At 49.8% G+C, this 25461-nt stretch overlaps 2 protein-coding genes across 3 annotated transcripts in view; both read left to right on the top strand.

The window, feature by feature from the left end:
- The window catches only part of MED12 (mediator complex subunit 12), a 34120-nt gene extending 22522 nt beyond the window's left edge, over nucleotides 1–11598 (top strand). Inside the window, exons 29-44 of one of the 2 annotated variants that reach the window (XM_030448981.1) lie at nucleotides 149–309; nucleotides 401–562; nucleotides 648–759; nucleotides 1007–1096; nucleotides 1549–1658; nucleotides 2158–2293; nucleotides 2544–2705; nucleotides 3203–3580; nucleotides 3901–4051; nucleotides 4259–4464; nucleotides 4937–5017; nucleotides 5263–5480; nucleotides 6076–6235; nucleotides 8185–8346; nucleotides 8499–8580; nucleotides 11186–11598. In XM_030448981.1, the coding sequence (XP_030304841.1) occupies nucleotides 149–309; nucleotides 401–562; nucleotides 648–759; nucleotides 1007–1096; nucleotides 1549–1658; nucleotides 2158–2293; nucleotides 2544–2705; nucleotides 3203–3580; nucleotides 3901–4051; nucleotides 4259–4464; nucleotides 4937–5017; nucleotides 5263–5480; nucleotides 6076–6235; nucleotides 8185–8346; nucleotides 8499–8580; nucleotides 11186–11229 (2415 nt within the window). In that variant the 3' untranslated portion in view covers nucleotides 11230–11598. Of the gene's footprint in view, nucleotides 1–148; nucleotides 310–400; nucleotides 563–647; nucleotides 760–1006; nucleotides 1097–1548; nucleotides 1659–2157; nucleotides 2294–2543; nucleotides 2706–3202; nucleotides 3581–3900; nucleotides 4052–4258; nucleotides 4465–4936; nucleotides 5018–5262; nucleotides 5481–6075; nucleotides 6236–8184; nucleotides 8347–8498; nucleotides 8581–11185 lie in introns of those variants that run through there. The other variant, XM_030448982.1, reaches the window with a different exon arrangement.
- A 3719-nt stretch (nucleotides 11599–15317) lies between these two features.
- The window catches only part of NLGN3 (neuroligin 3), a 42884-nt gene continuing 32740 nt past the window's right edge, over nucleotides 15318–25461 (top strand). Inside the window, exon 1 of the mRNA XM_030449222.1 lies at nucleotides 15318–15399. The gene's annotated coding sequence lies outside the window, so the exon portion shown is untranslated. The remainder of the gene's footprint in view (nucleotides 15400–25461) is intronic.

Here is a 25461-nt window from a genome sequence, read left to right as displayed (position 1 = left end):
AAGGGTGCAATGAGTCTGAGACTTGAAGAGTAATAGCCATGGGGAAGTTGGCAAACTGGGATTGTACTGAGTTGTGTTGAAATCTGCAAGCCCTGTCAGTGGGTGTTCTCAGAGAAGGACTGGGCTGTCTTTTCTTCCTTATCTCCAGGAAATGAACTCCTTGTTAGAAAATATAGCCAAGGCTACCATTGAAGTATTCCAACAGTCAGCAGAGACCAGCTCTGCTAGCTCTGCTGGCAACGGAGTTAACAGTATCAGTAGTTCAGCAAGTGCTACACCTGCCAGCAACAAATCCAGACCCATTCTCAGGTAGGTGTAGTCCCAGCACGCAGCTGCCTTGTGAATGAGTTTTAATCACAGGCTGGATTGCAAACTCCTTTTCTCTCCCATGTTGTTACAGCTCCCTGGAGAGGTCAGGAGTGTGGCTGGTAGCCCCTCTTATTGCCAAACTTCCAACATCAGTGCAGGGCCATGTGTTGAAAGCTGCTGGAGAGGAACTGGAGAAAGGACAACATCTGGGGTCATCATCCCGCAAAGAGCGGGACCGCCAGAAGCAGAAGAGGCGAGTCCTGGGGAAAAAGCAGGCAGTGCTTGCTGTGCTGATCCCCCAGCCTGGCAGTATAGCTCCAACTCTCTTCTCTCTGCAGCATGTCCCTCCTGAGCCAGCAGCCATTTCTGTCACTGGTGCTAACATGCTTGAAAGGACAGGATGAGCAACGGGAAGGACTTCTTACATCTCTGTACAGTCAGGTCCAGCAGGTAGGTGTCTTTCTTCTCCCCTCACTTTCCTCAAGGGGTCTGCTCACCCAGCAAGCAGGCTACAGAACTTGTCCTCAAGGATGTTTTTTGCCAAATTAAATGTTCAATAAGGCAAAGATCTTAGCCTGGTTGATAAAGGGTACTTGAGCTGATCATCTCTGAGTCACTGAACAGTGGGCAGCCCAAGCTGCTCTCTATGAACTTCAGTGTTAACCTTATGTGGTCTGTTCTCTTCTGAATTTTTTAGATTGTTACAAATTGGCGGGAAGATCAGTACCAAGATGACTGCAAAGCCAAGCAGCTAATGCATGAGGCCCTGAAACTGCGGCTGAATTTGGTGAGCATTTGCAGAAATAGAGCTTAACTGTATGGGGTGGAGAGTTTTCTGTTTTTTGTGTGTTTTTTGGTTTTGGTTTTGGTTCTTGTTTGTTGAGTTTTGTTGAGATTTTTTGATGTTGTTACAACATACATGTATGCCCTGAGGCAAAGAAGTAGGAGAGACAGGCAGCTTCTAGGTTGTGAACCTTGAGTGGGATAGAGTGCATGGAAAAACTCTTTCAGACAGGAAATGCACAGCCTGGGTCTCTGTTTTGGAGATGTGCCTTCCCATTTCAATGCTTTTCCAGTCCACAGCACAACTACTTGTTACTGAGATTTGTCCTGCTGACTGCAGTCTCCTTCAGCTCTCAGTAGGAGTTGGTGTAGCACAGGACTTGCTCTGGTTTTTCACTTTTAAATCTTGATATTTCTTCGTGGTGTCCTTCTGATTTAACTACTTTTCTCTAACAGGTGGGGGGAATGTTTGACACAGTTCAGCGCAGTACACAGCAGACAACTGAGTGGGCTGTGCTTCTCCTGGACATCATCAGCAGTGGCACTGTGGACATGCAGTCAAACAAGTAAGTTTCTTGCTGACTTCTAATCTCTACTCTTCCCAAATGAGGCAGTTGTTACCATTGCCACATTTTCTTGTGTGAATTAGAGGTCTCTCTAGATGATCTATCACAAGTACTGCGATTGTCACAAGAGTCTAGGGAGAAAGCAGGCTACAGCATAGGTCTTGGTATCCAAATGCACTCTGACATATCCAGAGAAAACTTGGTTTTTCAGATGTAGAGGGAGAAGCAGGAGGGATCTGCTTTTTTGAGAAGCTGAATGGATAGACAGGAGGTCTGTATTAATTTGTGATACTGCACTTCAGTCAGGAGTGAACATCCTGTGGTGTATAAGCAAAAAGGATTAGTGTGAGAAGTTAGCTGAAGTAGCTGGCACTTCTGACTGTAGGCAGTACTTTTGGCAATCTAATTAATAATATTTGGTGTTACTATGATGGCAGAGGCTTTGTATCTTCTTTATATGCTTCTCAGGTGACTTTGACCTTTCTGCTCTGACCAACAGTGAGCTCTTCACCACCGTGCTGGACATGCTGAGTGTTCTCATCAACGGCACCCTGGCTGCTGATATGTCCAGCATTTCTCAGGGCAGCATGGAGGAGAACAAGAGGGCATACATGAATCTTGTCAAGAAACTCAGGGTGAGAGACACAGCAGCGTGTACTGTGTTGTGGTTGTTCAGCTGTGCAAATTTACTCATGTCTCATAAACAGTACCTGTCCCATTGCTGCATTTTAGATGAAGCAGTGAGGGTGACCCCCCCTTTCTAGGGCTGAAGGGTATGAAGGTGAGAGATAACAGTGGGATGGAGGTTGACAACAGATGAAGGAAAGTTGGACTTTGGATTGGTTTTCCACATTCTTTAAGTCTTCTGTATTCTCCATTGTGCAGAAGGAACTAGGGGACCGGCAGTCTGACAGCCTGGAGAAGGTGCGGCAGCTACTGCCACTTCCCAAGCAGACCCGAGATGTCATTACCTGTGAACCTCAGGGATCCCTCATTGACACCAAAGGCAATAAAATAGCTGGATTTGATTCCATCTTCAAAAAGGAGGTAAGTGAAGGTTGGGAGGTTTTTGTGGGGTTTTTTTGGGGTTTTTTTCTTTTGCATGATAGCTCCTTGAGCACAGGTGGTGTAGCTCCTCGCGCTCTACTGTCTTGAGTCTACACAGCTTGGGAGGCATCTTTATTGCATGCCTGAAGTGGCTGGCAGACAAACTGATACATAACTGTGTCCAGAAAGGAAAAACTGGGTTTTAATGCTTGGCAATACATGCTGCTATGGCCTGAAAAGTTATTTAAACTTTTGTTTTGTACTTATGGCTATATAAACATAGAGATAATCACTGTCACATGAGTTACAGGGCAGTACCAGTGTTTTTTCTGCAGAAGACTGGCAGAGATGGGATGAAGGAGACTTGTGGTTGCTGATAAAAGCCTTTAGAAATGACTGCCACATGAAAGGCAATTTTCTGGGACACAGAGAATTTCCTCTACCCTCATAGGAGAAACAGCAGGGACTTCAAGGTTCTTATCTTTCTTGCTTTAAAGGGTTTGCAAGTCTCTACAAAGCAGAAGATTTCCCCTTGGGATCTATTTGAAGGCTTAAAGCACTCAGCCCCTCTCTCCTGGGGATGGTTTGGGACAGTCCGTGTAGATCGCAAGGTGTCCAAATTTGAGGAGCAGCAGAGGCTTCTTCTTTACCACACACACTTGAAACCCAAGCCCCGCAGTTACTACCTGGAACCATTGCCACTGCCCCCTGAAGAAGAAGAGCCTCCTACACCTGTGGCTTTAGAGCCAGAAAAGAAAGCTGCAGAACCAGCCAAGTCTGATAAAACGAGCTCCAATCCTGCCACCTCTACTGAGGAACGCAAGAAGAAACAGAGCAAAACCAAGAAACGCAACCAATCTGCCAGCAAAGCTGAGGTAACTGATTGCCCAACATCTATGGACCTTCTCTGTCCATCCCTCATAGAGCACTCCCTTGAGTTTTCCTGAGGAGTCTGAGACTGGTGTAATTGTGAAGATGGAAGGCATTTCTTCTCAGCTGAAAGTGCTGGAGCTGTATGCTGCTTTCTCTAGCCTGGGGCTGGGCAAACATTTTCTTTAATCCCTGGTGGGAGGGAGGGAGGCTATTCAGCTCACCATTCCAGGCTTCCTCCTGTGGACTTTACAACCCTTTCATACTCTTCAGGTACTCATGTATTCCCAGTGCACACTGATCTTCAATACTTCTTTGTCTGCAGGATTTTGTGTTGGGCCCCAGCCGAGGGGTTTCATATGGAGTTGGTATGCCTACAGATCTCTTGCATCATCAGCCAGGAAGCACTATGTCAAGGCTGGCATATGGGCAGTCACCTGTGGGTCTCTATGCCCAAAATCAGCCTCTTCCAGCAGGTATGTGCACAGGAGAGGTGAGTACATTGCACTTCTTTAGGAACATCTTGTAAGAACCCCTTCTGTGAGATGGTTCTACACAAGTCCCTACACTTTTTTTCCTTTCTGCCTGTCATGTGTCTAGATATAGTGATGAACAGTCATTCTGGAGCTGCAAGGCTCAGCAAAAGTGTGTGACTGCCTAGCCTGTTTTTCTGCCACTTGCAGGTGGCCCTCGCCTGGATACATCCTACAGACCCGTACGCATGCCACTGGGAAAGCTTGTCCAAAGTCGCCCTCCCTACAGTGGTGTGCTGCATCCAGGGATGGGGAGCATGATGGGCATTGACCCCTCCTACAAGCCAGCAGTGTACAGACAGCAGCCTCCAGTGTCCCAGGGACAGATATTGAGGCAGCAGCTTCAAGCAAAGCTGGTAAGTCAGAGCTGTGCTTTTGCTGTTGTTGGAACCCACAGTACAGCAAGGCCAAACTGTTTGCTGAGGCTTCTCCTAGCCAGAATTTTCCCAGCTTGTCTCTATTTTCTGCTCTGGAAAGATTTTATCTCTAATATCTATTCCTTTTTGTGCTGCACTGTATTTGCCACCTGCTCTGTGGGACCATGTCACTAACAGTTGGTGGAAGCTATCAGTGAAGTGCATGGGGGCATCTGTGGCTCCTGGGCAATGAGAGCATCACATCGTGGCTCAGGGGTGGTAGGGATGTTAGTGGCCTATTTGTCCCAAGTTGGGGTGAGGCAGAAATCATTAGCATCTGGAAGCTGTGCACCATCCTCATAGTTTTAGCAGTGAAGCTGCTTGCCTGGTGTGGTGGGAGCTGCTGAGAAGAGAGCAGCAGTGTTCTGCCCTGTGGAGATGTTGAAAAAAGTGTTTCTGTGTTGCCTTCCAGCAGGGCCAAGGCATAATGGGACAGCAGCCTGTGCGCCAGATGGCTCCAACTCCATCATATGGAGTACTGCAACCCTCCCAGGTAAGTGGCAGTGACTGCAGTGGTAGGACTGGAATCCAGCTCCAGCACAGGGCACCATCTTTTTTTCTGCTATTAAATCCTGCAATCTGTTGGCTCTTCCTATTCCTCGCTTATTGTGCAGCATGAATCTGAATCCCAGAGATGAGCAGCCTTGTGACAGTATTTACAAAAGGCTGGTGTCCTGCATTCCAAATTTTCTTTTGGACCTTACTCCATGACTTATAAAAGCTTTTTGTTTTTTTCAGGGTTACACACCTTATGTCTCCCACATAGGCCTTCAGCAGCACCCTTCCCAGTCAGGAACGATGGTACCTCCTACCTATTCTGGCCAGCCCTATCAGAATTCCCACCCCAGCTCTAATCCTGCCCTAGTGGATCCTGTTAGACAGATGCAGCAGAGACCAAGTGGCTATGTACACCAGCAGGCCCCTGGCTATGGACACACCTTGAGCAGCACACAGAGGTACCTCTCACCCTACTGGTTGCTAACAAGCTCTACTTCATCATGAGCTTCCCAGCTGTGCTTAAAAAACCCTAAAAGCAATCTGAAAAGAAGCCTGTTAATTGTGCTGTGTTTATACAACATCCTCAGGGGAACGTGTTTATCCAGCTTTTCAGTCCTGGGAAGAAACAAACAGGTTGAAATTTGGAGATGCTAGTTGCAGGCAGGAATAAAGTTAACAGCCAGAGAAAGATGGAATTGGGAAGTAGGAGAAAAATTAATGAGAAAAGTCATAGTTTTGAGTTCTAATCTGACCAACAGATCATAACCAAAGGGCTGTATCTGGGATTTCTGCTGCTCCTGAATAGGCATATCCTGCAGGGAGACTGTGCAGAACAGTGTACCAAGGACTGTTACTTATTACTTGTAGAAAACCAGGTTGGATTAAACCTCTCCTTGAAAGGCTCTCGTGTCCCTCACCTTTCTGCATGGAGGCAATATGGATTGCAAGGGACTGTTGGGGCTGTCTGTCTTGATAGTAGAAGTTGGGTTTGGATTAAAGAAACTGGCTGCCCATGGATCTTTTACTTCATGAGCTTTTCCTTTTCTCTTTTAGGTATCCTCACCAGTCAATACAGCAGGCCCCCATGATGAGTGGGATGAATCATTTGGGTCCACAAGCAGTACCCTCAGGAATTCGACCCAGCCAGATACTCCCTGAGCAGCAGCAGCAGTACCTGAGGCAGCAGCAGCAACAGCAGCAGCAGATGCTGAGGGTGAGAGGTTGCTGACAGAAGGAAGTTTGCTGGAGCTGAAGGGAGCTTGCCCAGAGCTACCAGCTCTGTGTCAGCAATGCTTTGCTCTGCTTCTCTGTGCCAGGAAGGAGGACAATTCTGTTGGGGGCTATCTCTAATTATTTGCTAGGCAGTTCTCCCTGTCTTAGAGCTGGCCATGCCTGATGAAGAGACCCACTCTCCTGCCTTTTGCCAGTCACATAGTATGGCTTAAGGGAAGTTATGAGGTCTGTTTAGTCCTCTCTGGCCTGCATCCCATCTTTTCCTGCTCCATCTGAGCCCATGAAATTATGCAGAAAGCTATCTGTCTTTGTTGCCAGAGCTAGAAACAAAGTGAAAATTCCTGCGCCCACGCAAGAGAAGGTAAAGTGTTTCCTTACAAGATAATTTTTAGGAGCATATCTGCATTTTCACAAGATGAAAATAAGTGTTGGTTGCTGTTTCAAATGGCTGGAAATCTGGTGTGAATCAGTCCATTTACTCCATATCTAACACTAGATGGTGAAAAGCTGAGACAACGTAAGCTGTTCAACCCACCTCTCTAGGTTTGAAGAAGTTTATAGGAATTTGACAACAGACATGAGTATTCCATGGATTTGTATTATGGTCTTATATGATACACAGATATGAGTACATTTCCTGGAGTTACAGAAATTTATTGAATTAACAGAGAAATACAGAAGTAGTTTGGGTTAATTGGTGGATTGCATATCTTATGACAAGGCCTAGCAAACCTATAGGATTCTCTATCCCTCATATTTAGAAAAAGAGCATGTCTCAGACAAATTGCTAGTGATTCTCCTAGCTCAGTAGCAGTGTTACCAGAAGTATACCAGATTCAGAACAGGCCCCTTGTGCTTGAGTCAACTGTCATGATGTAGTGGGCTGTAGAAAAGACAGCCTTTGTAACCTTAACTACCACCACCATATTGTTTGTTTTGTTTTTGTGGGGGGTTTTGTTTTTTAAAGTTAACTTCAGTAATTTTCTATTTCTGATAGAAATTCTTCTGTTGATATAAGTTCAGAACCATATTGGCAGATGGGAAAATACCTGAAAATTAAGAGTAATTTTAAAACCTTGAGATTTTTGGGTATATGCTGACTCTTAAGTTCAACACTAAATAGTCTCACCATAACTGGTCCTGTCAACATCTAGGTTGGAGAACTGCATCCAGTTTTATGCCTATGTTTTTACTGAAGTGCAATTACAGCTAGCATGAGTGGCAGAGAAGGACAGTAAGATAGATAGTTTGGAATGTGACTGAGAAGGAAGGGCTGAAATAGCTGGGCATCAAGTTGGAGAGGCAGAAAGAAGAGGACAGATAAGTCTCCAATTTTTTTGTCTCAAAAAAATGGCTCTTACCTGTTCTTGTCCCTTGGCCTTGGGATGAGAAATCACCATAAATCATAACATGCGAGATTCAGAGTAGAAATTGGGGAAAATTCCAGTAGCATGAGTAACTGTGATCTGGAGTGCACTGTGTAGGAAGGTTATAGGAGCTTTGTTGCTGCCTATGGAAAAAATTTGAGAACAAGTCAGGCAAATACTCAGTGAAATCAGTATTGGTGGTCTTAACCAGGAGGCAAGAGATTAACCAGCCAGCCTCTTGAGGAAGCTCTTAGTTGTTTTCTGTTCTTGTATCTTGTTTGGTCTTAGTCATTCCCCAGTTGACCAGTAGACTTATAGTTCTTTTCCTGACATCTGCTCATCTTGCAGAGCAACTTTTGTTACTGTCCTTGTATTACTTGCCACTTTTCAGCCTGGGACAGGGTCCTGGTGAAATTTGGGTAATTTAAGTACCTGTAAGGAAAATGGCATAAGGTGTATTATTGCATGGAGCATCATTCCTCCTTCATCCCTTCCAGTGCCTGGTTGCTGGATGTATTGCCCAAACAGTTTCTTGACAGTCCCTTCTCTTTTGTCTTCACAGCAGCAACAGCAGCAGCAACAGCAGCAACAGCAACAACAACAACAGCAGCAGCAGCAGCCACAACCACAGCCACAACCCCAGGTCTCCACAGTGCCTCAACCACAAGCTCAAGGCCAGCCCCCAGGGTTGGGGATGCAGGCTCTTCCCCCACAGCAGCCCATTGTGAGTGTTCCCTGAGAGGCAGAGGGATGTGATGGTCCAGCACAAATCCAACAGTGCTCTTCCACCTTCCCTTTCCCCTTCCCTGCACTTCACAGGGTTTGTGTGAATTCCAGCCAGGTGCTGTGGCTATAACCACATTTCTCTTTTTGCAGTTCCAGCGCCAGGGCCTCCAGCAGACACAACAGCAGCAGCAAACAGCTGCTCTGGTTCGACAGCTTCAACAGCAGCTTTCCAGTAAGCCTTAGTGTTCTTGATCCTGTCTCTAGTCTCCTCCCTGCTGTTTTGTATTGCAGGTATGCTGGGGTAGAGAAGCAATGCCAAGACAGACTGTCTGAGGCCATGAATTACATTGGCAGGGAGGTGGTATCAGGACTTGGAATGTCTGGCCCAAAGGGGCACAGCAGCAAGGGCAAGCAGTACTTGCCAGCTTGAGAGCAACCTTCTATGCCTTCCTTCTGCTGCCTGCAGAGGGCTGAGGGAGCTACATCTTTGTAGGGGCTGTCATACAGTGTTTTAGAAAGTATCCAGCCTGCAGCTTTAAAGCATTCAGAGGTATTTCCTCTGCTGCAGATGATCACTGAGGGCCACAGGGAGGCTGTTAATTCTGGATCACTCACTTGATGGAATACCCACAATACTGTGTGCGTGTTGTGATCAGGACAAGAGTTCTTGGAGACAGGGAGAGTATTCTGGGAAATGTTGCTACACACTTGTGTTTGCAGTGTTCTGCAGGCTTCTGTGGCTGCAGTAACGGACAAGGTAATGGCTGCACAGATTTTATTTTGCTGTGTATTATGTGTGAGATTACTAGATGTGTGGTGTGGGGGTTGTGAAATTAGAATCACAGATTGGCTAGGGTTGGGAGGGACCTTTAAGATCATCTAGTTCCAACCCCTCAGTATGGGCAGGGCCACCTTCCAGATCATGTTGCTCAAAGCCCCATCCAACCTGGCCTTGAACACTTCAGGGAGGGGGCAGCCACAGCTTCCCTGGGCAACCTGTTCCAGCATCTTGCCACCCTCACAGGAAAGAATTTTTTCCTAGTGTCTAACCTAAATCTACCCTCATCAAATTTTAAACTGTTTTCCCATGTCGTCTTGCTACACACCCCTGTAGCTGATTTTGACTTAGCCATTTTCCATTCTTTTTCTTTGTTACCTATATTCACTTCCCTACTTTCTGTTTGTTGGAGTTATTTGCTCTCTAGGATTAGGCTGTGAGTTTGCCTCAGTGTGTACCTGAAAAAAAATTACCTATCTCCCTCTCTACCTCTTGAATGTCCCACAGCCTTCTCACTGCCTCCTGCAGTTCAGCCATGTGCTGCAAAAGATGCTCCACTTGTGTACACCTTTTACATGTGGGACTGACATCAATCCCTGCTCTGTAGGAGGGATCTAGGCATTTCCTACATCCTGTGGTCTGTGCAGCCACCTTCCTCATCCCTACCTCTGTCTGGGTGGAGGTGTTGGTCACCACTGTTGTGTTGGTCACCACCACTCCCAGCCATAGCTGCAGCTTTGGTTCTGTGCTGAGTGCTCACCATTTCTCCCTGAGTGTCACTAAGGACATGCAACACAAGCAGTTACCAATGCACTGCTGGCACTCAGTTACCCTTACACTTGTTCCCTGATGGAAAATTCTTAGTCCTTGTGACCTAAAGACCCGCCCTAAACCATAGGTTTTAATGTGTTAAGTTTCCCACAAGCTTGATTTGCAAGCCTCAAGTCTGTGCAAGGATCCCAGCCAGGATATTCAAGTAAAGGAAGACCTCACATAAGAATCTGAATATAGCAAGATAGCTATATTTTTGTACCCTGTCTGTACAGCAAATGGGACCGTTTCATATGGAACAGATGCATGGATCCAATGCAGTCATGTGTTGTCAGCATGCAGATTCTGTGCTCCCTCACTGGGTTTACATCAGTTCCACCAGGAACCATCTGGTGTTCTTGTAGTGTATGGGATAGAGTGGAAAGCGGGACATGAAGAACAGCCTGTAGGAGGAGGACAGAAATACTTGGGTCCAGGATAGGTTGCATTAGAAGGCTCCAGTGTATCCCTGAATTTGCTGTTTCCAGCAGAGCAGAAAACATTGAGCTAGCCATTTTACACTGGACCCCTTTTACTTAAGTCTGAGTTAGGGTCAAATGTGCTGATGGAGTTTCAGGAAAAAAACTAGTTTTATTAATCAGACAGTACCCAAGTATACTGTGAGCATTGTACATTATGAAACCTCAGTCCCAGCAGTTTGGAAGTTCATGATGTTCTTGAATATAACTTTACCATGTTTCCTGCCTTCATAGTGCCATCTGGACATGCCTCTAGGCATGTCTTTCATTTGTATCAAAATACACATGAGAGCCAGGATAGTTGTCTCTGAAACCTTCACTAACTCTGCTTTCTGGGTGTGCCTCAGGATGAGTGTTGGATGCTTTCTGTGCAGCTTGTGTGGCTTCAGGTGTTGTACAGTCTTAGAGGACTGATGTTCTTTCAAAATCAGAAATAATTCATCCATAGATTCACCCACCCAGCTAGCTGCCTCCTATCATGGATTAGTTATGATGCACCAATTCCACTGTGAGGGATGGAGAGATCTCTGGTGAAGATTCAGGATTGGGACTGGCACATAAGTCTCTTCCTCAAAGAATGTGGGGTCCTGACTCTACTGCTGCCTAAAGGCTCAGACAAACAAGCAGAGCAGGGATTGCCATAAAGGTTATATTTTTCTTGTTACAGTCTGTGACACACTCCTCATACTGTGCTGGTGCTGGGGGAGAGTTCTTTTCTGGTTCTTTTCTGAACCAGACCTTGTGGCTAACTCTTGTCTTAACCTCAACAGATACACAGACACAGCAGAACAGCAACCCATTTGGACGCTACTGACCTGTGGCACGTCAGCCTGATCCAGGAGGGAAGACATCACTGTGGACTGGATACAGCCTCTTCAGTCTGATCCACAAACTGGGGCTGCGCCCAACCTCTGTCTTTGGGCAGTACTGTCACTGCCTTTCTCACAGGGAGAATGGTTTTATTGTACAGAGAAAGTGTTTTTACTATCCAGTTTCTTACAAACATTTATGGCGTTCCCTTGTGGATGATAGTTTCCATTCCGACTTTGGTTTCAGTTTTTACTCAGCTTTTAGTATTTTTGTTAAAATAATAATTAAGACATTGTAAAATTTTGTACTTTATTTATACCAGATGAATCCCATACTGCACACATTCTCGGAAGAATACAGAGAGCTTACTTTGCAAAAGGAGTGTGTATTCAGAGCCTGCCTTTCCTCCTCAGCACTACTCCCAGTACAGCCCAGCAGAACCTCTACACGTGGTCTTTATCTGTTTCTCAGTAGAACTAATGTCTGTGTTTGCAGCTTCTGTGAATCGCTAAACAGTCTGGTTTGGGAAAGAAAGCCCTTCTTCCCTATTTGTTTCATAAGCTGTTGTTCACATGCTTGCAAGGGTTGTGCAAGCTAAGATTTGTATGTTAAGAGCTTTACTAGTAGTCTGTGGCAGGTTCCACCAGGGCAGAGGTATAAAGCAAAGAGGAATTTATAGTGTAGGGTGTTACATTCTGAGTCCTTAAACACCTAGCTTTCCAGCACTGAGGTGCTCAAGGTAGTGCTGCTGCAGACTAGGAGGAGCTGGGGACTGAGTGCATTCGTAACACTACTTATTGCAGCATGGTTTTGCTGATAAACACCAGGGCTTCTCTGCTTCTTTGTGACAGCCATAGTGCTTTCTCTGGATGGTAACATGCTGCATTCTGGGATTTTGACCTGGCTAATGCAGCCTCCTGGCATGTCTGTAGCAAGCTGCTTTAGTGCTCTCCATTCCTGCTGTCTTTTGAGTCTGGAAAAGTGCTATCACCAACACCTTTCTTTTCTCTTCAGCTTTTCCTCAGCAAATGCTTGTGGACCATTTGACTTGTGGCCCCTCTGTTAGCTTTTTTGACCAGTGTCTTATTTCTGTCCCAATTATGTGGGGTATGGTGAGGCTTGCAGAGACAAAAGAGCTGCATTTGATCTTATGGACAAATTGTAGGGTAGGCCATAGCAAGGAGGCAGACTTAATGGAGAGGAAGGAGAGATGATAGGGCTCTGGCCCTTAGCTGTACTCAGACTAATGTGAGGGTTGCAGTTCCATTATGCTCACTGATGGGCCTGTGCTGCACCAAGAATTGGAGCTCAGACCTTTTCTTCCCCCTAGCAAGGATGTGGTTGCTGTCAAGAGTACACCTGCCTGGCACTACGCCCACCCTGTGCTCTGCTCATCTGCAAGCTCCACCACCCTTCTGTCTCAGCCTTGTGCCACATTGCAGGCCTGGCCTCATGGCCTTACTCTTATTAATGAGAACAGACGTGTGTGCAGGGCTGTTTCCTCTGTGTCCCCTGCTTGTGCCTTTCTATGGACAATTAGGCTTGGGAGCAGCCTGTCTGGTTCTCAGTTCCTTCATGCCCCAGGGGAGGCCATTGCCTGTGGGTTGCCTGTGCTGGGTGACCCATGAGGTGGAAGGGAACCATGCCCAAGGCCATGGTTGTGCCTGCTGTACCCTGTTTTATGGACCTAGGGCAGGAGGAGGAGTTGTTCTCTGTCCTCCCACCTGCTCTTCCCAATCCTGCTACAGCTGTGAGTAGGAAGTGCCCTGGTGCCCGTGGAGCCACAGCCTGGGGAAGCTGGGCACTGTTTCTGGGCAGAACAAGCTCTTCTGTGTCATGTGTAGTTGGGACAGGTGGGTTCCTCAGGGCAGGTGCTCCTCTGCCAGCCCCTAGAGACAGCTGAACCTGAACCAATCAGTGACTTGGATGCTGCCTTCTGCATCGCTGCTGTGCTGGTGTTGAGAGTCCAGCAGTGGTGCCTGGGCATGGTGGCAGAAGGCAGCCCCACCATAGGTGGCTCTAGGCAGGGATGCAGTTGGGTGTTGCCCTCACAGCAGCTGTTGTGAGGCTGGGGTGCTGGTCTGCTTTGTGTCTTCCAGGGCCCCAGGAATTTAGTGAAAATGCATCCTGCCTCCCTGGCTTAAAGGGGAGGATTAGTCTCTCCCTGGGCCCAGTTGCTTACTGACAGTGGACCCTCCTTTTATTCCATGCCCCAGCAATGTGGCTCCCCCAACTCTTTCCTCCTGCAAAAGCCTGCCCCTGTCTCCAGCCACTCTGGAGCTGGGGGCAGCTCCAAGGGGGATGCCTGGGCTGGATCCACAGGCAACACATGTAGGCAGTGCCACACAGTGTGCACCCAGCACATGGTGAGAAGTGGGGACTGCACAAGGCTTGGTGACATCAGAACTGATGTTCTGCAAGAAAATCAATTGCTGCCCACTCAAGCAGCAGAAGCTGTGAGCAAAGCCATTATAAAAATGCCCAGCCCTCCACGTGGTGCCTGTGATGGGGAGCAGGTTATGAAGCACCACTGCAGTTCTGTATTTTGCCCTGTCCCGGGCTGGTTTTACTGGGCAGCAGGACACTGGGAGCCATGCATGGAGCCCAGTCTGCAAAGGCCCCTTTAAGGTGCTTCTCAGGGTGGATGAACCCTCGTGGGACAAGGTTGTGCAACCATCCTATGGGTGCTGGACCATGTTGTCTGCTCAAGGAAGTGCAGAGTGGCAGCACACAGCACACCCTGCATATAAACAGGCCAAAACCCAAACCAGTCAAGCTGCTGACCAGCAAGAAACAGTCACTTGAAGAGGGAGGGGCAAGAGGGACAGGAAAGCTCTCTGCTCTGCAGTGGGAGCTAGTGAAGCCCAGCCAGCCTCCCAGGTTGTATGTTCACTGACTCAATGCACATGCCAATGGCATGTGGGAGGGTGAAAATACCTGCCTGTTCATCACATGAAGATGCACAAGCAGCAACTGCTTTGCAGAGCCCAGCTAGCATCTGAGTTGCAACTCCAGCAGTGGGAGGGAGGCAGAGCCCAGCTCTCCTTGCTGGGGTCGGGAGGCACAGACATGTCTGCTGGTAACTGCACATTCTGCTCCTAGATCAGACATTGTTGCAGGTGCTGCCCTGGGTATGGCAGAGATGAAGAGACCAGACAGCTCTAACAGGACCCAAATCCATGCCATTTCAAATTAGTTCAGTAATCCCATCTGGCAAGACTGAAATAGAAGGGTAGCCCCAGCATTATCAGAGGCATACTGGAGAAGAGGTGGCTCCTCCTGGGAGGCCATGTGCTGGAGAGGAAGATATCCCCATGCTGGGTACAGGCACGCCAGGAGGAAAGGCTGAGTCTTGTTACATAGTGCTGCTGTGGCCTAGGGCGTTGGGGCTGGTGAGCCCCCAACATGGTGTGTGGCAAGGGGTGGGCAGGTGGCAGGGCTGCACCTGGCCCCAAGGCTGAGGCTGCCATGGTGGTACCTAGTGAATCCTCCGTGGACCAACTGGGTGCTTCAGAGCAGCAGGGGAGACAGAGGGTTCTCCCCTGGCCGTGAGGAAAGATGCCGGGGATACGAGAGCTGTAGGGCCCTAGAGCTGCTGTAGGGTTTGCCGGGGCAGCACAGCCCAGGGCTATGCAGGGCAGGGGGGCGTGGAAGGCAGCCATGCACCGTGGTTAGGACAGGTACAAGGCGGGGCAGGATTCTGGATGCCCAGGATGGTGCAGGACGATCAGGGTACAGCAGAGATACTCAGGATGGTGCAGTGTGCCCATGGCAAATGATTCTCGTCTGTGGGGGAATCTCTGTGGGGGATACCGGGCGTGCAGGTGCGGTCAGTGGCAGTGCCCAATGGGCGCAGTACCAGACTGCGTGCGGCCCGAAGGTTGCAACACTCCCTCAGTGCAGTACCCAGGGCGGTGGTGCCGGGAGCATGCGGTACCAGGCCTGGCCGCTGCAGTGGCGGGGCCGTGGGATACCCGATCAGTGCGGTACAGGTACCGGGCGAGGATGCCGCAGGCAGTGGCAGCGAAGGGGTGTTGCGGTGCGGCTCCTCCTCCGCCCGCCCCCGCCGTGCACGCGCCGCGCGCTCCCGGTGCGGCGTCGGGCCGGACCGAGCGGATCGCGAAGTAGCCGCTGCAGCCACCGGCATGGCCCAGCGGCGTCGCCGCCCCCGACGGTAAGTGTGCCACGCCCGGGCCGGCCCGACACGGCTCTCGCTGGGGAAAGCGGCCGAGTGGAAACGGGCAGGCCCCACGGCACGGGGATGGTCGCCGCGGCGGTGATGGGGTTCCTGGGGCGGGAGTGGCAGGTGGCCTGTCCCGGTCCTTGGGTAGGGCGTCCGGGACAGGCCAGGCACCGGGGCGCGGCGTGGCCTGGCAGGGGTTAACGGGCGGAGCCGAGCGCGACGGCGGCGAGTAACGGCGAGGGTTAACGGGGCCGGATGAGCGGCCGCGGCGAGCCGGCCGGTTGCCATAGCGACGCGCTGAAAGAGGGATTGTGCGCCCGCTTCAGCTGCGCGACCCCCGCCCGCATCCCCAACCCCCGCCCCACATCTCCAGCCCGAGGCCACCCGGTTGGCCCGGTTCGGCTCAGCCCAGCCCATCTGATCCAGTACGAAGCACGGGGAGCAAGGTCTTTCCTGGCTAGGGCACTTTTGCCCCAGGACTGGGATCCTGCCTAGGATCGGGGGTGGTGGTGCAGACAGGGGCGGTTATTTGGGTTGCAATGATGCACCTGGTGCTGCCTAAGTTGAAGGCTGCTGGCTTAAGCATCCTCAGATCAAGGACAGGAGATCGATCCCCTTGTCTCTGTTTATTTGGCATAGCATGTGGAATGACATTAGTCATTGGGCTCTTGGAGTGAAGGGGCATTCCCCTGTCTCAGTTTTGAGTAGAGGGAGGGTGGAGCTGGGGTGGAGGTAGGCTCCATGTCAAACAGGGGCTCTGTTGTGCTGTCAGATTCATCCCTGAGCAGCATGTGGGTGACCCACATGGTGCAGGGTTTAGCCAGTGGCTCCACTGACACATGCTATGGCTGTAGTCAGTACTCTTTGCATGATCTAGGTTTTGTTGTGCTTGAAGCCACAGAGCATGACAGGTGTGTGTTAGGTGATGGTTAACATTGGGAGGGACTGTCCCTCAGGACTGAGGGAAAGGAGAAGTGATGAGGGACATGAGGCCTTTGGCCATCTGGTCTCTTTCTGGACCACATTCTCCCACATGGTGACACCTCCCATTGCCTCCACTGGCAGCCCATCCCAGAGGCCATGGGCCTCCCTGGAGGAGGTGGCTCTGGCATGAAGTCCTCTCAGTGCTGGGATTTCCCTCCCTTCCATTGAGGATGCCTTGTCTGGTGTTGCTATTGGCTTGGCCCAGGTCTGGAAGTGCTCCCAGGGCTGGGTACATGTGGGAGCAGTGGGAGAGCTGACAGAGCCAGCTCCCCATGGGCACCTGCTCTGACTGTGCCTTATTTCAGCCTGGTGGGCTCTTCCTTTCTCTGAAAACTAGGGTGCTCTGTGAAAGCAGGGGCATTTGCCAGCTGGTTAAGGGGTGGATGTGTCCCCAAAGAGGGAGCTGTGGGCTTCCAAGGCAGAGGTCATTTTTAGCTCTGAAAAAGGTGTGTGCCATCTTTTCTCCCCACGCTGCACCAGAGCATCTGTGCCAACCCCTGGCACAGGGCTGGGTGCCCTGAGGTCCCCATTGGAGCAGACCTCCTCCTGCTCTGCACACTGCAGGTGGCCACCAGCAGAGCTGATGTCTGAAAAATGGTTAAAGGCTGACATTTAGAGGTCACACTTTTAGCATTGTGCATTTGTTTGCTTCATTTGCATTTGCAGTTAGCCCAGCTTGAGGCTTTGCGCTTGCATGTGCAGTTGCCATGGTTACATGTGCAGTCAGGATGTGGAGTTTGGTTGGACACCTGCAAACAGGCAGCTTTCAACCTCCAGAGCACCAGGGCATGAGTGAAAGCCACCAATATGCAGGACTGCCCTTGGACCTTGACATGTGGGTGCTGCACAGCCATTTGCTGAGGAATTGGAGTTGCAGTGTCCATCTTGGCAGAGTCTGCATGCTACTGTCTTTCAGTCTCCAGCCGCCTATGTTCAACATGCAGTGTGCATCTAGGGCAGCGTTGTTGGAGAGAAAGGTTGAGCCCATGCCAAGGGTGTTGCTATGGACCTTACATCTGTGTTTGTCTCCTTCCCAGACCAAATGTAGAGGCTTTTCTCCCAAAGGGCTGGAGTGAAGGGGCTTACGAGCAGGGCGGTGAGGGCGGGCAGAGCCTGTGAGCTGTGATCCTTGCTGCTGTGCCGGCTGGCAGAGCCTTGCCTGTGGGGAGGGGCTGCCAAGGCTTCAGAAGGAAGTGTGAGAATTGGCAGAGAGCTGTGCTGAGGCTCCAGCTGTGGTGGCTGCATCCCTCCTGGCTTTCTGTGGGGGTTGCTCTGTCTGCTTAGGTCCAACACAGACAGGGACCTGGTCCAGGTGCCTTTTGACCAGGATCACATTGAGTCTGTGAGCAAGAACAGGAAGACAGTGACTTCCCAAATCTTCTGGCAGGTCCTCATTGGCCTTGTCTTTACGTCAAGGGAGGAGAGGTTTTAGGAGAGCAGGTGTCTATGGGACATTGGGGTTGTTGAGTCTCTAAGCTCCATCTAAACCATCCATGAGCAGCGTCAGCTCAGAGGCTCCCCAATTACAGCTGCCTCCCAAACACTTTGCTGTCATCTTCCCCTGTTCTTCCTGATGGGAGCTACTCTGCACAGCAGACAGGGGGAGAAAGGAAGCCCTTTTGGCTATCCAGGAGTAGCTGTGGTCCTGCACACACTGGTGTGGGGTGTTCATGATGTGCCAAGTGGCAGCTGGAGGAGCTCAGTAACAGGAGAGTGAACAGGTGGCGTGAAGTGGTGGAGATGGAAACATGGAGAGTGTGTGTGTCAGGTCACAAGCTATGGAGGAACCTGTGAAATCTCATGGCAGGGGTGAGTATCTGTAGTCCTGGGACTGTACACCAAGTGCAGAGGGATGAGACAGGGACAGTTTGGCTCTGCCCATGGGGCTTCCAGTGCCACAGGGACAGGACAGTTATTTGCTTCCCATGGGATCCCAGACAGATCCTTGACTGTTATTGGCTACTGCTGATAAATCTTTTGGAAGAATGTTTGCTGACAGAATGTTTTCAGGGTCTGGCATTTGTACCTGCAACCACAGCCACAGCCAGGGGCATGCATTGCTCTTGGGTTGTCGTGGAGGGGAGATAGGTGGTTGCAGCTGGCAGGCAGGGGCACATCAGCAGAAGGAGGCAAGGTGGATCCTGGTGCCAGGGTGCTTGAGAAGAGCTGAGTTAGAAGACTAGCAGAGCTGAGTGGTGCTGCATGGTGGATTGAATGGTCCAGTGGTCTTCAATATGATGGTTCCTGGAGCTGGGGGCAGGAACAGGCTGTGACCAGCACATGGTGCTGGTGGCCTCAGCAGGATTGTGCAACAGGTGTGAGGAGAATGAATAAAAAGTCCTGTAATTGCTAGCGATGGCAGCTTGAAGCAATATAATGCAGACCCTGGGGAAGGTATGACTGAGGGGAAAAGGGGGTGAAGTGGTGGAAAGACACAGAACTTCTGTCTGCAGCTGCTGAGTCCTGTGTGGTACATGTAGCTCCTGAAGTTTTCTGTGTGTGTGTTTTGGAAGCATGGGGGGCACAGGGGTGGCTTCTGTGAGAAGCTGTCAGAAGCTCCCCTGGTTCCAGTTCAGGTCCCACCTCTGGCCAAGGCCAAGAAGATACAGGAAGCAGGATGCATCTATATGATCAACACATTCAAAAAAGGGAAAATGAAACTGCAAAAACTAAAAAGAAAAAAAAAAGGACCTGAAGAAGAGAGGAGGAGGTGAGAGCGATGCCAGACAAAAGGCACCAAGCTCAGTGAGAAAGGAAGGGGAGAAGGTGTCTGAGATGGCAGCTGTCCCCCATGGAGGAGCACAGTGGAGCAGTCCCTGAAGAAGCAGTGGAGTAGCCCTTGAAGGACCACGGTGGGCAGACATGGAGCTGCTGCCAGGGAGTGTCACAGCTGGGCAGATGTGGAGCCAAAGATCGTGGAGAGGGGCAAATGTGAATCTGCAGCTGGGGAAGCTCTTGTGCTGAGGGGAGGGGGCTGTTCCCAAGGCAGACCATGGCTCTGTGAGCAGCCCACACTGGAGCAGCTTGTTCCTGAGGGACTCTCGTGGGAGAGACTCATGTTGGAGGGGCTGTGAAGGACTCTTTCCCATGGGAGGGACCCTGCGTTGGAGCAAGGAAGGGTGTGAGGAGTTCTGCCCTTGAGGAGAAAGAGGCAGCAGAAGCAATGTGGTGATCAGACCCTGAACCCTCACTCTCCATCCCCCTGTACCACCGAGGGAGAGGTGGGAGTGAAGCAATTTGGTCCCAGGCAAAAGGGAAGGGTGAGAGCAGAGGTTGTAAGATCTGGTCATGTTTTCCTTTTCTCATGGTAGATTAAATTAGGTTGTTTTCTTCCCAAGTTGAGTATGTCTGGGTTTGCCTGTTACCATAATTGGGGAATGAAAACCTCCCTGTCCTCTTCTTGTTTAATGAACCTTTAGGTGGATTTTCTCCTTCCTATCCCACAGTGGGGGTAGAGAGGCCTGGTTGGTACCAGATGGGCCTAAACTCTTGATGTTCCTTTTGCCACGTTGTCTGTCTTGCAGCAGAGCAGGCACATGGCATAGGGTAGCATGGAGCAAGGCTTTGAGCTGAGGAATGCTCTTTGGGCTGAGCCTGCCTTGGCAAGGAGCTTGGGAGGATGTGTTTAAAGAAGCCTTGTTCCTGACACTGCAGAAAGCCTAACAGGGAAGTAACATGTGTCATTTTTAAACTACACTTCAGTGTGAGTGTATCCTGTAAGGTGCCTGCCAAGCAGATCTGAAGCTCTGGCCATGCCAACCGAGCAGGTGACAAAATTTGGGAAAGGTTGCAGAGAGACCATATTTCAGGGCTTGTACTGTGCACAATCCATTGTTTGGATCTGTGCCTCATCTGTTGTGTCTCTCTGAGGATGAGGGTGGTTGGCAAAGGCTGGTCAGGAAGGCTTTTGACATGGGCTTGAAGGGGACTGCTAAGTGCTCTTTGGCATTCTGATCATAGGCTTCAGGGAATTTGCCTTCATCAGGCATTCATTAACTGCTACCCTAAACGAGGGGAAGAAGCAGCCCAGGTCTGCAGTGTGGACAAAGTATTTGCCTGCCAGTCACCATGGAGGTGGCTATGTCAATCTGGTGCTGGCACCTAGCACTAAAGAAGTTGTGGAGGTGAGGTGTGAGCCTGGTTGTGTTCACTTCATCCCTGTACCCTGGTATGACTCCAGGCACCACTGAGCAACTTGAGGACTCGTGGGACAGTGATGCAGAAGGACACAGGAGTTGCTCTGTTTCTCTGTCTCTCAAACTGCCCAGGGGAGATCAGGAGAGATTTGTGGGTGTTAATTGTGGAGTCAGATGCCTGGAAGTTGCAGCAGGAATGGTCAGAGGTCTGATAGCCTCAGTGCAAAAAATGGTTAAATAAGGGTGGGTTCTTCAGGGAAAAGAAACAACAGAAGATGGATAAGATGTGTCTTCAGGTGGCTAGGAGAGAAGATGTAATGTTTCTTTACAAGTACAAGATCACATGAAATGAAGCTAGCAGGAGATTCCAAACAGGAGGAGTGGCATTGCTTCTCACAGACATGGTCCTTAGAACAAGGTGTTGTGAACATTAAACTTTACATTGGTTCCAGAAGAAAAAGGATGAATTCCAGATGGACAAGAGGTTACCCCAGAACCAATAAATACACTGATGTCCACCTATGATTTGGGCTGCTGCTGAGCTGCAAATTGCTCATGGTTCTGACTACTGGCAAGAAAGTGTATAGAACAAGATGAACCCTTGGTCTGGGCTGTTATTTTCATTTTGACTACCAGAGAGTGGAGCCAGGAGGGAGCACTGGGCTTTGATAAAGGAGACTGAGTTCATCCCCATCCAGTTCTGTGTTAGTTTGCCTGGCACAGGGTGACAGATGCCTGCTTTAGTTTGCTTCCTCTCTGACAGTGTGGGATGCTCTCCTCATGTGCTAGAGATGCAGTGCATGGGAGATATGGGACCTGTGCTAAGCACTGATCCTCTGCTTTGGCATCTCAGGATCCTTTTCTGGAGACTTTTGAAGGACTTTTTCCTTAGCAGTTGCGAATTTGGTTGGTTTGAAAATGGATGCCAATAGCCTTTCCCTCCGGTGTTATTTGGCTGTTCTGCTTCCTCTGGTTCCCTGGACACAGGGCACTCACCTGACTTGCTGGTAGAAGATCTGGAGTTTCATTCTACTGTTATCCCAGTTCCCTGGTACTTGTTGCATGTGGTGAGCATCATGGGATCACTGGGGATCTGATCTTCATTTCCCTTTCCTCCTGTCTCCTGGCTCTGCTGGTTCTCACAGATCCCGGGAAACATTGGTCTCAGTTGTATTCCTGGTTTTATGCCCAGATGAGAAAAACTCATGTCCTGCTGCACATCATGGTCCAGTTCAGCCTTATCTTGGTGTATGTGGTGTGCCAGAAAGCTGTCTCCCCACTCCTTGAGCAGTCCAGAGATGTACAAGGACAGCAGAAAGACATGAGGTTCAGACTGGGTGAAGTTTTCTTTTTGTGGGAGAAGTAGACTTGGAGAGCAGTATGGAGAGATAAGCTAGGGATCTAGTGGTCCCCAGCTCATCCCCAGCTCAGCTGGGGATCTAGTGGGACTTTGGGTAGGAGACAGCCAGGCCAGGTTAAAGCTGATGAAGAAGACACTGCTTCCCATCCTCATGACATTCAGGAGTGCTCTATCCATGAGGGCTGAAGGAAGTATCCAGCCAACACAATGGTGTCCTAGCAATTACAGAACTGGAATCTGCCTTTGGCTAGCAGCCATAGGGATCTTGTTGCCATTTTGGTCTCTGTTGTGAGACCTGGGGATCTGAGGTTAAATACTTGGTCAGGGAGCTGATGTACTTTGATGCTCATGACCTTAGGAGGAAGGAGCCAAGTGGTTACCTGCTCTTGGTAACAAAAACCAGCTCCCATGTGCACCAGGAGTGGTGCTTCACAGTGGGCATCTGCTGGGGCAGAGCTGTGCTCAGAGACCTCTGAGAAGCTGCAGGGAGCATGAGCACCTTCTTGGGACTAGAAGCAACCTTTCCATGGCATCAGTGGTCCTTGCAGCTTGCCTGGATGTCCTTTCTCATCTTGTTCTCCTCCCTCTGAAGTTACAAGGCATCCTAGGCTGATTTACTCTGGACCAGCTTGTTTCTTAACATTGGGCAGCCTTTACAGTAAAACAGATTAAAGGTTTGGTTTTAGTTTGTTGGTTGTTTTTTTAATTTATTTTAATTTTTATTTTTTATTGCCAGAGTGTTTAAGCTGGCTGCTTTTTTGTTGCTTAAAAATGGAAAATATGGTAGAAATCTACAAGGAAAAATATAAAATACATTTTGTATTAAATTTGAACAGGTTTCCTTCCTTGCTGCTGGCTTGCGTGGCCTCCAGTCCCTCTCAAGCTCTGGATTCACAACCAAGAGTCAGACTTTGCAGAGACCCTGCAGCCCAGGCAGTTTCATCTTATTAGTGACCCCAGCTTTGGTTTCAGTTTGGGGACATAAGCAGCTGAGAGCCCTTGCTGAGGGCAGGCTTCCCTGCTTGAGGAGGCTGCTTGTCTTGAGTAGAGGCTGTTGTGAGCTTGGGCTAGACCTTGAAGTTCCTTCCAAGGTGACTGATACTGTATCTGTCCGGGCCCTCAGCTGTATGCACAACCTGTGACAATGGTGATCTCTGGCTATGACATCTAAATGAACTCTTTAAGTTGTTCACTAGAGCATGTAACAAATCCGTGTATTTCCATAGTTCTTGTGAAAGCCTTTAGGGTTTCCGGGGAAAACACTGACTCTGGGATGGGGTTTGATCTCATTCAGTTGCAGATGGGTGTTCTGGGATGCCATGCTGTGCCAGCAGCATGTGTGGGTAAACGTCCCACTAGCCCTGAGGCTCCCCTAACCCTGCTGCTGGCCTGAGCCTGGAGGGCACAGCCAGCACCATGGCAGCTCCGCCTTGAGCTGGCTGTGCAGAGTCAGTGACTTTTCCCAGGATCTCCTCCACAGCCACCAGCTATTATCTTTGGTCACCGCACTCAGCAGTGGGGAGTGGTGAGGGGGAAGACAGATGTGGAGGGGGAGGGTGGCTTCTTCAGCACCTGTGCCTTGTTCTGGAGCAAGCAAGTGTGAAATTTAATTTGTAGATAAGCCATAGCTGGTGAGGAACACAGACCACGGTGTCTGCCAGAGCCAGGCAGTGTCTGGGAGCATCTTGGCCAGCATGCACAGCATGTCCTGCCTGCCAGCTCTTGCAGAGGCTGACGTCATGTTGGAGGAGCAGTGGCTGCTGCAGGACATGGCTGCTTGACGCTGTGTCATGTTGGCTCTGGGTGTGCAGCCCTGGCTGCTGGCAGGAGCCTTGCTGAGAGGTGCTGCCCTGAGGCTGTTTTCCCCTGCCCTGTGGAGGTGAGGGGCACAGCGCAGCTGGAAGTGAGGGGGACCTGGTGTACTCTGCCACCAGCAGCTTCAAGCTGGGTGGTGGGGAGGTCAAGCATTGTGGACAGAGAAGTCCATGGTGCTTTCCAGCAGCAATGGCCTTTTCACACCCCCACATTCAGATCTTCCCTTCCTGATGTTTCCTTTGAGTCCCACTTGCTGGCAGGAGCAGAGGGAACAGGTGTTTTAGCATTAGCAAATGCATCTTGCATGAGTCTGTGCTCTGTTCTCCAGGTATGTTGCTACCAGTGGTTACAGTTCACCTACTCCTGCCTCAGTCCAGAGCTTTCTGAGTCTCCCACCTCTGAATGCTTTGTAGAGAGCAATCATTTGTTGCAGATGAAGAGACCAGTCACCTGGGCTAGCTGAGGCAGAGCTGGGACTGAGCAGTGCCCTGGCCCTCAATGGTGGCTGCCACTGGGGCTGGCTGTGTCCCCAGGCAAGCCACAGTGTCATGGAGTGGTGGGTCACTGCTAATGCTGTCAGGCCTAGAAGGGGCACTGACATGGCAATGCTGTGATGATTGATCTGTCTGGGTTTTCTTTGCTGGCCATAGAAAGCCCTGCCTCCCTGACACTGTCTTGGCTGTCAAAAAATTGTGTCTGGACTTTGATTGAGGTACTGGCATTAACACACAACTCAGCAGCTTGTGTCAGGCAGGATGTGGTGGCTCACTCACCTCTGGTTGGAGTGATGAGCTGGTGATCAGCCAAGGCATCTCTCTGGGGTGGCACTGCCACTCCTGTCCTCTGGGTGTGTGGGTCTGTGCAGAGCCTATCTGGTGTTTCACCTGGAAGTAGGGACTGTTATAACAAGGTTGAGATAGTGTGGACAGTGGAGGTAAAACATCTCCTGGGACAGCTTTCTTGAGCATTGCCACCAAGGACATTGCAGTGAGGAAACTATTTGGTGCTGAATTGCAATTTTTGGAACTTTCTAGTATTATGGGGAGCATGCATGCCCTGATGCCTGCATTGTGACCCCAGAGGAGTGGCTCTGTGGGGATGGCCTGTACACAGCCTTGTATAGGGATTTACTCTCTCTGTAGATCCACCCCACCCCTCAAAGCTTTGCTGAGGTATGGAAGAGTGGTGGACAGTGATTTTAGGAAGAAATAGCTGCTTTGGGCAAGTGTCAGTAACGGAAAAAATCCTTTATCAGCACTGCTGCTGAAACTGGAGGTTCTTACAGCCACAGTCTGGTTTACAACCTGTGATTAAGTTCTTTTGGCTTCCTGATTAGAGCTGGTAAAAATGAATTCTTAACAATTTATTTTGAGTATAGCTGTTCCCATTCAAAGCACTCCTGGGTTTTGTTGCCCGCCCTCTGTAGTCACATTTGCAGGAAGTCTTTGTATTTTAAGCTGCAGTCAGTTCTTCTCTGCCTAGCTCACCTCCTTCCATTTACTGAACCTCCTCCAGGCCCCATGAGTCCATGCAAAGCTTTGGCTGTACATGCACTCAGCCTGCCTGCAGCCACTGATGTTTTCTCAGATTTCCTTGGAGTACACGTGAGACATCTTGACCTGTTATTTGCACAAGTGGTGGTTCAGGTAGGACAGGGCTTTGTGTAAATGGCCCGTGGCCCAATTGGTTTAGTAGGTCCATGTCCTTTGTATGCCTGGGTGCCTAGAATGGAGCTTGAGGGACTGAAGTATGAGAGAG

Source organism: Calypte anna, chromosome 4 (genome assembly GCF_003957555.1).
Source record: "Calypte anna isolate BGI_N300 chromosome 4, bCalAnn1_v1.p, whole genome shotgun sequence".
Lineage (NCBI taxonomy): Eukaryota > Metazoa > Chordata > Aves > Apodiformes > Trochilidae > Calypte > Calypte anna.
The sequence above is the reverse complement of the archived record's forward strand: the minus strand, read 5'-3'. Positions and strand labels throughout refer to the sequence as shown.